The following is a 14,873-nucleotide window of genomic DNA, read 5'->3' as shown; positions in this document are numbered from 1 at the left end:
TCCTGAGCCATCGTAGTAGACAACTCAGTGTTCAACTCCAACCATGGCAAACTATGCTGGAACAGGTTGCAACCTCTTATTGAAAACATTTTCAATTACATTTACAGCATTTGGCAGACTTACAATGATCTAATTTATATGCTGAGTAGTTGTTTGTTGAGGGCCTTGCTCAGAGGCCCAGCAGTGGAAGGTGCAGGTATGGGTGCCATGATCTTTTTTGGGAAAAATATCTTAAAAATGTAGTTCTTTTGGATAAGCGAGAACTCAGAAGAGAATCAGATTACCAGGATAGAACTGTAAGGTGGCAGTGCTACCCTCTGTACCCCTATACTGCCCGGTTTCATTGCTGGTTCAATCTTAATCCCATGCTAACCATCTTATTAACTACCCAAAAAGGTTTTCGAATCAAGGTTTTATAATCCAAGATTGATTCTTATTGTAGAAAAGGTTTTTCAAGTTCTTTCTCTTCCCCCTTCTGTTTCAGAATGGCCCGAGTTCGTAAAGAACTACGCACCATGGTGGGCATCGCACACGCTCGACTGGCTCCAGCACGGTAAAAACGTACACCTGGTTCACTTTGAGGAGCTGAAGCGAGACCTTTTTACCCATCTAAAACGCATCGTCCTCTTCCTGGGCCTGGAAGTTTCGGAGGATCGGCTGCTGTGCGTCGTGGCGCAAAAAGACGGAAACTTCAAGCGCTCAGGCCTCAGGAAGCTCGAGTACGACCCGTACACGCCGGAGATGCGGGAAAAGATCGACGGACTCATACGCAGTGTGGAAGTTGTGCTCAAACAGCGAAACCTTCCAGGGATTCCAGATGATTATAGACCAAGATGATACAACCTCACACTTTTTCCCTCCCCCTTTTTTTTTTTGTTTTCGTTGTTGTTCTGTTCGGGATTGAAAAACAAAAGAAAACAATAGTCTCCTTATTTTTTGTGGCTCAACCAAAAAAAAAAAAAAACACTTGACAAGAAGGAGGAACATTAAGAACACTAAACCAGCACTTTCAGTAAGCAGAGAGAAAAGAGAGGAAAAGTTCTGAAAAGTCACATGATTTGATGATTACAAAGGAAGACAATCTGATGACTATAGGCAACTTACTATGAGGGCTGTAGTGAGTGACGCACTTTTTTATGTCTTGTCTCATTTGTGTGCATGCGTATAAGTATGTATGGTTGTGTGTGTTTGTGTGTGTGTGTGTGTGTGTGTGTTTGGCACTACACTCTGAAATCATCGGGATATGCGATATTGGTCAAAGTACGCTGGCAGTTTAGCACTAGGTGATGTAATGAAGTACGCATCAGACATAATATAATCTAGGGTCTTTTTTATTTCCTGTTTATTTAGCAAAAGGATGTGGCTTCAAAGTTTTATTTTTACACTTTACACAAGAACACTCCAGCTGCAATATGAAAATTCAGAACCTGGCTACATGCCAATGACAGAAGATACAATAATCGTGTTCTATTTTACTTATTTAGCACACAAACACGTATCATGTAGTAAAAACACTGCCTATTAATGGCCGTGATGAAAATGTTGTGTCCTAAAGATAGAACTGGAGCTTATAATATTAAATACACTGTACGGACAAACGTTTGTGGACACCCAACCATCAAATTTGCATAGCGTTTCAACCTCCCAGTCCACATTTGTTATTATAATAACTTCCACTCTTCTGGGAAGACTCTCAACTAGAGTTTAAAGTGTGCTTGGGGAGATTTGTGCTTATTCTGACACAAGGGCGTTAGCAAAGTAATGTAGGGTGAGATGGACTGGGATGCCATTCATCCCAAAGGTGTTTAAAACTGTTCAAAGAACTATAGCAGGCCACTTAAGCTCTTCCACACACTTCCATCTCATGTAAAGCACATCTTCATAGCACAGGATTATTGTCACGCTGGAACAGGTTTGGGTCTCCTAATTCAAGTGAAGGGAAAGTTTGACGCTACCACACCTAAAGACATCCTATACAATTGTTCGTCTCCTGGTTTGTGTTAACAGTTTGAGGAGGAATCAAAAATGGCTGAAAAAAGTCAAGCATCCCAATCCTTTGGTCCGTATAATGGATATTTAACTAGTATTTCATGTATTCCACATACCCGGAGGCAATGACTTCATAAAGAGTGCATGTCACTGATACATTGGCCTTTGGTTCATTGTTCGGAAAAAGGAACTTGTGGTAAAAGTCTTATTCACATTGAGAATCTGTCCAAAAGTGATGCAGGCTGATGATATATCGATTTCACAACACCAATAACTTTATGCATGCATCATTCTAATGTTGAGTAATTTTTAAACATAATCTTATTTCAGTGCAGTTTTAGGTTACTGTGACTTCAATGGTCACATCTCTCTCTGTTTCTTTTTTACAGAGGTTAAGCATTTGGTATTTCTTGGCCACAAAACAGGTTCTGGTGTTGGCGTGAAAAACAACCAACATATTTTTCCAATTGACAAATCTCACCGATTTGTGTCAAGTATACATTACACTACAAGGTTACATTAACCAGCTGTTCATTATTTCCCTGTTACCATGACAGCGTGTGCCTTTGACGTTAACGTTTTTTGGAGATACAACAAATACTGTAGATTGTCATAAACTTAGAACTGGAGGTTATAATATTCTAAATACACTGTACGGACAAACGTTTGTGGACACCCAACCATCAAATTTGCGTTTAAACCTCAAATTTCACATTTAGTCCACATTTGTTGTTATATTAACTTCCATTCTTCTGGGAAGACTCTCAACTAGAGTTTAGAGTGTGCTTGGGGAGATTTGTGCTTATTCTGACACCAGAGCGTTAGTAAATTAATGTAGGGTGAGGAGGCCTGGGGTGCAATTCATCCCAAAGGTGTTTAAAACTGTTCAAAGAACTATAGCAGGCCACTTAAGATCTCCCACACACTTCCATCTTATGTAAAGCACATCTTCATAGCACAGGAGTATTCTCACACTGGAACAGGATTGGGTCTTCTAATTCAAGTGAAGGGAAAGTTTGACACTACCACACCTAAAGACATCCTATACAATTGTTTGACTCCTGGTTTTTGTTAACAGCTTGGGGAGGAACCAAAAATGGCAGAAAAAATATTTAACTAGTATTTCACATATTGTACATACCCTGAGGCGATGACTTCATAAAGAGTGCATGTCACTAAAACATTGGCCTTTGGTTCATTGTTCTGAAAAGGAACTTGTGGTAAAAGTCTTATTCATATTGAGAATCTGTCCAAAAGTGATGCAGGCTGATGATATATCGATTTCACAACACCAATAATTTTAGCATGCATCATGCTAATGTTGAGTAATAGTCAAACATAATCTTATTTCAGTGCAGTTTTAGGTTCCTGTGACGTCAATGGTCACATCTCTCTTTTTTTCTTTATACAGAGGTTAAGCATTTGGTATTTCTTGGCCACAAAACAGGTTCTGGTGTTGGCGTGAAAAACAAGTGAAAGACTCGATAAAAAGTGAGCTGTATGTTTTAGCAGTATATAAACAGCTGTCAAGCTGAAAGCGATTAAGTGTTAAATAAGAATCAAAATGCTCAAATTCTTTAGAACTTACTCTGTTTTTCTGAAATTTTTTTTCTTTCGCTCTCATTTCTCTAATGCGTTCGTGCAAGATTTGTGGGAAACAAGACTTTTGCCATTAAAACGATTAATTATGTAAAAGAAATTTCAAAAGAACACCACCACCGACACCACACACTGGAAAACTACAACCTGCAATATTCATAGAGATTTATTCATGTCAACAACAGCACCACTTATATCATCACCAACATATTTTTCCGATTTACACAAATCTCACCGATTTGTGTCACGTATACATTACACTACCAGGTTACATTACCCAGCTGTTCATCATTTCCCTGTTACCATGACAGCGTGTGCCTTTGACATGAAAGTTTTTTTGAAAATACAACAAATACTGTACATTGTCCTAAACATAGAACTGGTTATAATATTCTAAATACACTGTACGGACAAACGGACACCCAACCATCAAATTTGCATAGCGTTTGAACCTCAAATTTCACATTTAGCCCACATTTGTTATTATAATAACTTCTTCTGGGAAGACTCTCAACTAGAGTTTAAAGTGTGCTTGGGGAGATTTGTGCTCATCCTGACACAATGGCGTTAGTAAAGTATAGTAGGGTGAGGAGGCCTGGGGTGCAATTCATCCCAAAGGTGTTTAAAACTGTTCAAAGAACTATAGCAGGCCACTTAAGGTCTTCCTCACCTAAAGGAACTTGTGGTAAAAGTCGTATTCACATTTGTGAGAAAACAAGACTGTTGCTATTTAAACAACTGTATTAATTATGGAAAGGAAATTTCAAAAGCACTTACACGCTTAACCACCACCACGGACATGACACAGTGGAAAACTACAGCCAGCCAGCACGACTTATATGATTACCAACATCTTTTTTCGCCTCATCTCACTGATTTGTGTATACATTATGCTACCAGGTTACATAAACCAGCTGTTCATCATTTCCCTGTGACCATGACAGCATGTGCCTTTGACATTACAGGCCTCATTTAACACTTGGATACGAACTAATGTATTTGCAAATGGTTTGTAGGAACCATGTTCAGGAAGTGATGTCTGTAAAAAAAAAAACATTCTGTCTGATTTTCCTGACTTTGTGTACATTTACTTTGTAAGGGGACTCGGAATAAAACTCATAAAACCCTTGTACCGCTTCACGTTGTGACGCAAATTTGTGTGTAGATTGTGCTGTCGAAAACGGCAAATTCGTAGCGAAATCCTTTTAATGACTCGTTAAGGAAGAAAATCCGAGACAATGCAATTATGACCAAAATAATAGCACCCTATAATAGAAGTTGGCAGATGCAGTGGCTGAGCTGCATTACTGGATAAACATGCTTTCACTGTTTGGGTGTGAATTTGGTTATTTTAAGTCATTTTTGCAGGTCATGTGGGCGGCAGGACATATAAATCGGCTGATTCTGTGGCTTTCCTGAGCCACTTTTTGAATGCCATGCCTTGCTAGCTTTCTGTACATGTACCACCATCTCATGACTTTATGGGAGCCAGGTTGGTACAGATTGGTGTGCTGTATGTCAGTGACACGCTGTGTTTTGAGCTTTCCTTGTTTTTCCTGAAGGACCAGGATATCATTCCAGTCCAGCATGGAAATGATTGTGTTGTGTTCAACCTGATTACCGGGACACTTCCTAAACTTGAATATTTATATCATCCATTTGTTTTTCTTTTAAAGGTGAAAAACATATATTGATTTTTGTTCTTATGCAAAAATCTTTCTTTTATCTAAAGTATTAACTCTACTGTACATTATATATCTGCCCCTTTTCTTTGCATTTTTGTTAGCTAGCCACAAAAGCAACTAGACGGGAACTGCGAAATAATATTTACAATTGTATTTAAAACTGTTTAAGGGTGAAAATTTCAGATGACCTGCACGAAATGTCACATACTCATCTGTCTGTAGGCTGAGACTGAACAAGACATAAATAAGAGACTATTATATTTTTTCGACCGAACCCCAAAGACCCAGTCTATCTGAATGTATTTTCAATGGGATGAATGTAACAATGATATCAAATGATGAAAACAAGCTGTGTGCTATTGATTTGTTATTCTTTTCACTGTAACCAGTCACTATAGACAGACCTGGCGTACTACGACGGACTATTTTTGTACTTGCCTGATCGAGGCCGATACTGTACAATCCTCGATAATAAACAGCTCTAAATGCAGTTGTGTTCTTTACTGGCATGAATGCTGTAATATAGAATATATAATCCATAGTGTATATGTTATAAAAAAGTATACAGATGTGTATACAGGGGTATACAGATGTGTTACAATAAATAAACATGAAAACTGCTAAGGAAAAATAAAATATTGCCATGTATTACATTTTCTTTTAAATATGGTAGCCATTTTTTAAATCTTATTACTTTATACGTAGCTGGATTAGTGTAATAGAGTCACATAAAATATTTTGTAAAGCAAAAATGTATTGCGATTAATAATAAAAATCAGTCAAAGGAGAAAGAAAGAGGCTATTGTCATATATACATTACAGCATTGTGAAATTCTGTCTTTGCATATCTATCTATCTTTGATAGAGATGGGGTCTGAGTGCAGGGTCAGCCAAGTTACAGCCCCCCTGAATCAAGGAGCTTCAGGTCAAAAGGTCAAAAGGATAAAATGGTGTCCATACAATAATAATTTGTATATATACACAGTACCAAGTCCCCTTCAGGAACTCTAACTGCACATGGGAACAAACATGGAGTGAAAGCGGCGCTAGCTTCTGTTTGTTCGTGAAGCGCTCTATGTGTGTATTTGTCTATGGTAAGTGATAAATGTACAAAGAAAAATGATAAAAAAAGGAAATTAAAGCAATAATGAAGAGTAAGCACTCTTTCCAGTTGCATGTTCCTCCTTGCCCCCGCTATTTCACAGGGGGATACACACAGCCTTTGTATTGCTTGCTTGAGAGCGGAGAATGCTAGGTCGGTTCTCGAGGGAGCCGAATGCATAGATTGAGCTTGCATGTCGTTGTTAATGCACCGCTCCTGATGAGTGCTCTTTAAGGAGGGTGCTCCTGCTCCTTGTAGTATTGGCGCCGCTTTTGCTGAGGCGAAGCGGCATTCAAGGACCTGGGGCTCGCAAATGAACCTGGCACAGACAAACGCTTTCTGCAAAACCTCCATGCCGGGGTCTGCCCTTTTTCTTGGACCTGCACACCAAGAGGTCCAGGTCTTGGGCTAAGCTATATTTGGCCTGCCTCTTCAGTCCTAAGATGTCGCTATATGCTAATATAGTTGGATTGAAAAAATGGGGTTATTAGACGCTGGCTAGCCATCTCTGCCGGGTACTGCATCGTCCCTAAAAACCACAGGGGCTTGGTGGGCAGTGCTGAGGCTTATGCCAGGTCAAGCTGCATGCTGTCTACACACCTGTTACGGGAGCTAAATGTGGGAGACATGTGGGATGGTCAGGAAATCCGAGAGCTCCAATGTGCGACAGACCTAGCTTTCAGGGCACCTAAAGAGACCCTCCAAGACATCTGCAATGCTGCATCCACCCCGTTGATCTTTGTCAGGTTTTATAGCCTTGACCTTAGTGCCACTCCTGGCCCCTCTGTCCTTCAACCTAGCTGTGTCTATCTACACTAGGCAGGGATTAATTAGTCCGGCGTTATTGGCCTCTCGTGCCCAAATCGTTGTTGACGCAGCTGAAGTTCCTGAACGGGATGCCACACTGCCGGCATCCCTGCAGCGCTTCCTTTCCTTTTCAGAAGCTAGCGCCGGTTTCACTTCATGTCCGTTTTATAGTTTCCTCTTTGTGCCTTCACCCGGCGAAGCCTCTCTTTCCATTTGACAGATTACACACATGATTCAGAGCGTGGATGACGCTATTCTCACAAAAACTCGCTATTATGGAGATGCCCTGACCCAGTCATCCAGCCAGTTAAACTCATACAGTAGCTGTATAGATTTGCACTCCAAATGGTTTCAGATTTTTTTTCAGGAACATTATAATAAAGCTATAACACAGACCATACAGGGGATCATTGTTTGAACCTAAGGCCAAATTATTTTAAACCCTTTACAGGGCAAGACACAAGACATCGGTAACAAATATTGCAAAGGATTGCAAAGTTCTGTGCAATTATAGTGCAAATGTAAGAATCAGGAGTATGCATGTATAGCGTGTATAAAGTGTATAAGTGTGTATAAAGCACGTATAAACTCCCACAGAGGTAGATTGGGTATATGTTGGTATTCCCATTGTAAATATATATATATTTTATCATCATCATCACATACAAATTCTGCAAAACTGATTTAAATGAAATTGTCACAGATGTTGATATTCTTCAAACCATTCCAAAATTACTTTTTTTTATTTTTATTTCATGTATAACTTTCATACTTCTATCTTGCATAAGGTATACCACAGATTTATTTATTTTGTGCACAATATTCTGTGCGTTAGTGCAAAAATCAGACTTGAATTATTTGTTGTAACTTTTGTAACCTTTATTGGAATGATTAAAAAAAAAAAACAAGAATCATTTTGTTATAATTGTGATGCAGTGGCTGATGGGATATATGGATTATTTGGAAATATACACAATCAAAAATTTGATATGAAATACAGGTATATGATTCATTTATGAAATTTGTAATACATAAACATAATGAACTAGAGGTAAAGAAGAAATATAAAGAAAACAAGATAATATCAAAACATTTTTAAATAAATATAAAAGAAACAAAGGGAAAAAATGCAAATTCACATTTTTCAGGAGTTAATGCCAAAACGGAAAATATAAGCTTCAAAGTGAATATTAAATATAACCAAACATTTTCTCTTTTTTCTCTTTCATTTTTTTCATCAGGTTTTATTGCTTACTTAATAAAAAATAAAAAAAGAACTTTAAATGCTGAGCGCTTAGTACATTGTTTCATAACTTGAAGTACATGCAATACTTTTACTTTTAATATTATTATTATTATTATTAGTATTATTATTATTATTATACCTTTTATTAAATATATTGAACATCTGGACAAAATTGTTGGGACACCTGCCTTTACCAGACAAATGTGGTTCTACACAAACACAAAGCTAGAGGTACACAATTGTTTAGGATGTCTTTGGATATCATTTAAAAAAATTTCTAGGAGACCCATACCTGTTCCAGCATGACAATGCCTTTATATGCAAAGCCAGCACCAGGAAGATATGCTTTACATGGGTTGTAATTGAAGATCTCCTGCTATAGAGCTCTGACATCAACAATATGGAAAACCTCCGGGATAAATTCAAACATTGACGGTGCCCCAGGCGTCCTCACCTGATCATCAGTACCTGGGTTTACACAAATCTTCACAAGCACTTTCCAGAATCTAGTGGAACATCTTCTCAAAACAGCAAATGGGCACTAAATGTGGAATGGGATGTTCAAAAAGCATATTTGAATCTTATTGTCAGGTGTCCCCACATTTTTGTCCATAGTTTGTATATTTATTTACTTTTCCTTTAGTTGCACTTATTAAGCTAGGCGTTATGAAAGTCATCCAGTGGTTTTAATGACAGAAGCAAATCTGAATTCTTCTATTCAAACAGCGCTTGAATGTACTCCTGAGTTAGTAATAGACGTTGCTCGGAGCGTACTCCGGGCTTCCTCCTCGAAAGTGCTCTCAATCTTGGACCAAAGTGCATAAAATTTCCTCTTAAAATCCTTTCCCATGAAAGCATAAAGGAAGGGGTTCATAAAACTGTTGGCACTTGCAAGCGTGGTTCCAAATTGTTGCCCGATCTGAATGATGCTATTTTTTACATTTATTTCCAATAAGTTAAAAATGTGATACGGCAGCCAGCAAATGAAGAAAGCGGCTATCAGTGCGGTCATGACCTTAAACGGCTTATTGGACCTCCCCGTCTGGTTATATTTCAGCTTCTGGATGATGAAGGCATAACAGATGATGATGACCAGGAGGGGGATCGCAAATCCAAAAATGAATCGGCATAGAACTATGGCAATGTGTTGTTCGTCGTATGCGTAGTTGTAATAACAGATCGTCTCAGAGTGTCTATGGTACGTGGTATGTACATCTCGGAAATGGGCCGCTGGTGAGCTAAGCATCGCTGAGACAATCCAGGCTGCTAGAACCATCACCCAGGCCAGGCGTATGGTGCGCTTGTTTTGTGCCCATACAGGAAACATGACTGCAACACAGCGATCCAAGCTGATGATGACGAGGAGGAAGATGCTGCTGAACATGTTGAGGAACAAGATAAAGGAAGTTAACTTACACATAAAGAGACCAAAGCTCCATTCGCTTTTAACCATGTAGGTGATGTTGAAAGGCAGGAAGACACAGAAGAGGAAGTCTGACACAGCGAGGCTGAGGTACCAGACAGTGTTGACTGTTTTCTTAATTTTAAACCCTGCGATCCAGATCACCAGACCGTTTCCAGTGATGCCAAGAAGCATCATAATCACATTGACTGTTGCCAGGAAAACACACATCGCATCAGTGCAAGTATGTGTTGGAGCCGCTGGCACTGACGGTGTCATTGAAGAATCATAATCAGGGTAATCAGGGTAATCAGGGTAGTTATGTTCAGAGTTGTAACCTTTTTCAGATGAATTCATGCTGCCGTGTGAATCTGTAGAGAAAACAAACAGAATCGTGTTTTGTTAGCAAAAGAATTTTCAGTATAAAGGAGGGGTACAGTATTATACATTATACATTATTCTGCTCTGATTTTTACGCTGAAAAAACTTTTTGTACATGATCTGAACTAATACATTAATTTTTTTACCTTGCCCTTGTATAAACTTGAATTAGTTAAATTCTCTGTAGGTAAAACGGAGATTTGTTGATGTAATATAAACTATTTGCTTTAAATCAAATAAAAATTTTACGTTTTCCATTCAAACCATGTGACTACCGTCATCACCAAGGCTTGGCCTTTGAATTTTCTGATCGTGCGTCATTTTGTTTTGGCAGCCGCCATTACGTGCAAGTAACCTTGAGAATTTAATGATACAAAAAAAGAAGAATCTAATAGCACTGTTGACATCCTTTTGTGGGGCACAAAAGTTATTGTTAACTGATTAATGTAAGTGTTTGTCAAATGTCTTAGCCTGAGTGTAGCGAATTGAAATCTTGCATGGCAGATAGCTTTTAACTGATTAAAAACACATTATTCATATTCATAATAACTGCTTCTTTTTTTCTCCTTTATTGTTTAATGTATTCTGGCAAACTCATGAAGCACAGTTTTTTTTTTGGGAAAAAAAAAAAAAAGAAGAAGATTAATGTATAGTCTTTGTTTATACTATAAAATACCTTTTGAATCTTATTATATATTATATATAATTGTATTAATTGTGGTCACGTTCCAAAACGAAAAAACACAATAAAATGGACCCTACCCCAATAATGCAATTTTGTGTATACAGTACTGTACTGTACTAACATTTCACTGTAATTTATAATTAATAATTAGATTTTTATTAATTAATTCCATTATTTCCACATAAAACTCAATAAAAACTATTTCCTATCCGTGAGAGACCAGGAAAATCAGCCAAATTAATTAGTTATGTGGCAAATGCAATAAACTGGGGGCATGAGATTCGAACCACCGTAAAGCGGGGGATTACCGTATATGTTTTAGGCCTGTCATTTCTTTTTCTTTTTTTTAGCGTTGTAATTTTTTTCTTTTTTTCTTTAATTCAGTTGCTAATTGCTGTCATTATCTGTTGCTTATCATCATTATCTGAATGACCACAGTTTGGAGGCATCATCACCCAGTCACAACATAACTGTAGGTAAGTTATCACTATTTGATAAAACCAAGTAGATGCTTGAATTTATCACTCTTCTGAATTTAGTCCTTGAGGTTTAAGAATTTGGTTTTATATATATTACATTGCTTATGCCACTTTATGCCACTTTCAGTGCCGGTCCCAAGCCCGGATAAATGGGAAGGGTTGCATTAGGAAGGGCATCCAGCGTGTGCCAAAACATGTGCCAAATCAAACGTGCAGAGGATCCTGCTGTGGCAAACCCTAACGGGAGAAGCTGAAAGAAAGTTTTTTATTCAGATCTTAAATTTTAACATGCAAAGACTGTGGTGTCACCAAATCGAAGAAACCTGAACTTCTCACATTTTATACTCGATCATAGACATTTTGGACATCGTTCTTACCCTTGCACTTATTCAAGCTGCCACTGTTGTTTTAAAAGCTGGAATGCCCTTAAGAGCCATTTGTCAGGAAGCTATGATTGTCATGATTTTCAAAAAGATTTTAAAACATTTCAATGCACATTATGTGGATACAAACACACCTCATACTTTAAGATTTTCATTATCACATTGGCCAACATCTAAAAAAATCACAAATCTGTTTCCTGTATCGTTTAAAGGGTCTGGAAAATGAAAATGGAAAATCCTTGTACAAATTTGAAAGTCCTTGGTAAATTCTCTCAAAATCAAAACTACAAGTGACTTGTTTCCAGTAAAAAATGTAAAAACGGCCTAAACGTAGTGAACCTAATCACATGCCATCGTTTCCAGCTGGAGAGACAGCAGAGCATCTTGAAATGTAGCGCTTGGTGCTTTTAAAGGAGGTGAAAAAAAAGGAACAATATGAGTGTTATCAGAGTAAAAAACCAGCTAGGATATTTGTCTTACGAAGGCAAGCCGTTGTGAAGAAACAGCCAAGTGTTGAGGAATTGCAAGTGTTTGAGTGTATGTTTATACAGATACCACACACAGTAATTGCTGTGAGAAGTCATTTAAAGATTTCAGTCACTACATTTCAGTCTATTTAAGAAACTCATGTTCATCAAAATGCTGCTGTGTATCTGTGAAATTGCTTCTCACAGAGATGCTTTTGATGGTCTCTGGTTTGCATCTTTTCCAAAGATAAAGGCAGAATTCTTGTGCATCAAGCAATATTTTTGGCTGCATTGGATAAACTGTGTAGTCCACATCTTCAAGAAATTCGAGGCATTGTGGTTCTCAGTCTGTAGTCTGCTTTGTCCATGTTGTCCCTAGTTTACTAGAAATTAAGCAAAAGATCTTGGAAACCACTGATTTGTTTTAAACATTGTAAGTATTGTTTTGTCGCATTGACAACTTTAAATCTTATGCTTTGCACAGTCTAGATGTAGATCTCAGGAGAAAATGCATCTTGAAGTGCCTCATCGTGTATCTGGGTGAAGATGTGTGCGGCATAATCAAAGAACACCCGATGAGGTTGGAAACTTGAAAAACACTGATGCTTGGATGTGCAGTCTCTCAACTTCTCTCTGCTTGTATGCATTTTAGATTGGCCAGAAGGATAAAGCACAGAGGGAAATTGCACAAACCACTGTGGCCATTTTTGTGCTTCGTGAAGGTGCTGGTCTAAGTACACCATTGGGCATCAGCATAAAGTTGAGGTTTTAGGCGAGTTGCCTTCCGTTGCATCTGCTTGTGCAATGATGTTTGGCATTACTTACATGTTAAACTTGAGGTATTATGATAGACTTAAATAATACATAATTTGAGACCTTTGAAAAAAATGATTATGAATATAGAATCAGGCAAATGTCCAGAAAAGTGCAGAACCTCTCCTCAAAGCTACAAGAGTGAAATGCATGTATACTGTATTTCTAAATCAGTGGCAGTTGGTCACAAAAAATGTTTGTGTTACTTTTTAAATCTACGCTTTATCAGAAAACTGTTTTTCTTTGATTTGTGAAGGACGTTTTATCTACAGCACCGAATCAGGCAAAAACATTGCATTGGCCAATTGCTAAGCATGTTTTTGCTTTTATTATTCTATTTCTATGAATATATTATTTTTTTCATTTGTGGGTTTTCATTGTTCGCATCTATTCCAGCTATGGTTTGATCTTGACATTTTATTTGCCAAAATAAGTAAATGAATGGTAATAAATATGGTTACATTTTTGACTGTGTAAAAGGAGTCATTTTTTTTATTTTATCATTCCAACTATTTGGATTTGTAATTATTTGGAAAAATTAAGTTCATCCAAATGTAATCTAATAATATTGTATGTATTAATCAGATGTTTAAAAACTATTTGGTAAAAAAGTGTTTTTTTTTTTTGTTTTAATACATACAGAAAATTGATTTGTATGAATAGATTTCTATTTAGTCGAGGAAATTGATTGCTTGTAACAAGTTGAAGTAATTTTGGATCCGACTTTTTTTTCCCCCAGTGTAAAAGTGACTCAATGATCCATATCTAAACTCGAATAAACTGCTGCCACCCAACTATTTGTATCCATATGTACTGCCATTTAATGCCACTTCATTCCACCCAAACATTGCTGTTTACACACAACTGCACTTTTAAGCTCTTTGCAAAATTACAGTCTTAGAATCTGGAACTTAATGCAGTGAAAGTAAAAGTTTAAAGAAAGACAAAATAAGTTGTGCACTTGTAAATAATATGCATGAAAAACACTTGTGAACTTTGTTTTATCCCTTTTTTTAAATGTTTTCTTTCTTTCCTTCTTTCTTCATATATAAAATTCTTCAATGCATATGCAATACTTGTAATGCATTCCATTAGGTGCTTTTAGACTCTTCGCCAAACTCTATAAATTGTCACTATAGCAATTCCAACAAAACGATTGAATAAAGAGAGAAGCACATTTTTTTAAAAGAACAGCGCAGCAGCTACTGTAAAACAAACGGCTTGATAGGCATGTCTTCTAAATTCTTGACAGCCACATGTACATGTACTGTAAAGCTCACGCTTTCACTCGTATCGTGGGTGTATTTATATCAGGAGCAATAACTCACCGTTTCAAATGCCTCCTTCTGAACAGTATTTCTGCCAAAAGATTTCCTCTTTATGGTGCAGGACTTTTTTTAAACAATGTCATTTTTCTCAGTTCTCATTTTTCTCAGAGCGGAGGCAATTCTAAGAAACAAACATGCTTAGATAACCACAAAATTTGTTTTCTCCCCACCCTCCTGCACCCTCACTGTAGGTCACCCAGCTGTTGTTGCACTGCAGTGGTCATGTAGGAAGAAAGTTTAGATAAAAAATTTTTTTCATTGGTTGGTTTTTTCATTGGTTGGTTTTGACAAAACTAATCAGACTTATCTGGTAAACACTATATCTTGACATGCACATCATACACACATACACTCTGCATGATGGCACCCCTATGTACAGTAAGCTACTGTACAAAAAAAACAAACATTTTGCATGTGAATATGGACAATGTGTTAATTGATCTAAAAATAGATTTTTTAACAAATGCATTTACAGGGCGATCATCAGATCAGAATGGGACTAAAACA

General features: G+C 37.4%; 2 protein-coding genes across 4 annotated transcripts in view; one reads left to right on the top strand and one right to left on the bottom strand.

The window, feature by feature from the left end:
* The window catches only part of wscd2 (WSC domain containing 2), a 65,305-nt gene extending 63,392 nt beyond the window's left edge, over nt 1-1,913 (top strand). For both annotated transcript variants that reach the window (XM_046841230.1, XM_046841231.1), the window contains exon 9: nt 485-1,913. In XM_046841230.1, coding sequence (XP_046697186.1) covers nt 485-837 — 353 coding nt within the window. In that variant the 3' untranslated portion in view covers nt 838-1,913. The remainder of the gene's footprint in view (nt 1-484) is intronic.
* LOC124380352 (chemerin-like receptor 1) overlaps nt 1,914-14,873 on the bottom strand; it is a 28,099-nt gene continuing 15,139 nt past the window's right edge. Inside the window, exons 1-2 of one of the 2 annotated variants that reach the window (XM_046841235.1) lie at nt 14,367-14,637; nt 1,914-10,201 (exon numbers count right to left, since the gene is read on the bottom strand). In XM_046841235.1, the coding sequence (XP_046697191.1) occupies nt 9,147-10,187 (1,041 nt within the window). In that variant the 5' untranslated portion in view covers nt 10,188-10,201; nt 14,367-14,637 and the 3' untranslated portion in view covers nt 1,914-9,146. Of the gene's footprint in view, nt 10,202-14,366; nt 14,638-14,873 lie in introns of those variants that run through there. The other variant, XM_046841236.1, reaches the window with a different exon arrangement.

This window comes from Silurus meridionalis, chromosome 27 (genome assembly GCF_014805685.1).
Source record: "Silurus meridionalis isolate SWU-2019-XX chromosome 27, ASM1480568v1, whole genome shotgun sequence".
Classification (NCBI taxonomy): Eukaryota; Metazoa; Chordata; class Actinopteri; order Siluriformes; family Siluridae; genus Silurus; species Silurus meridionalis.
Note: the sequence above shows the minus strand (reverse complement) of the source record. Positions and strands in the feature narration are given on the sequence as shown.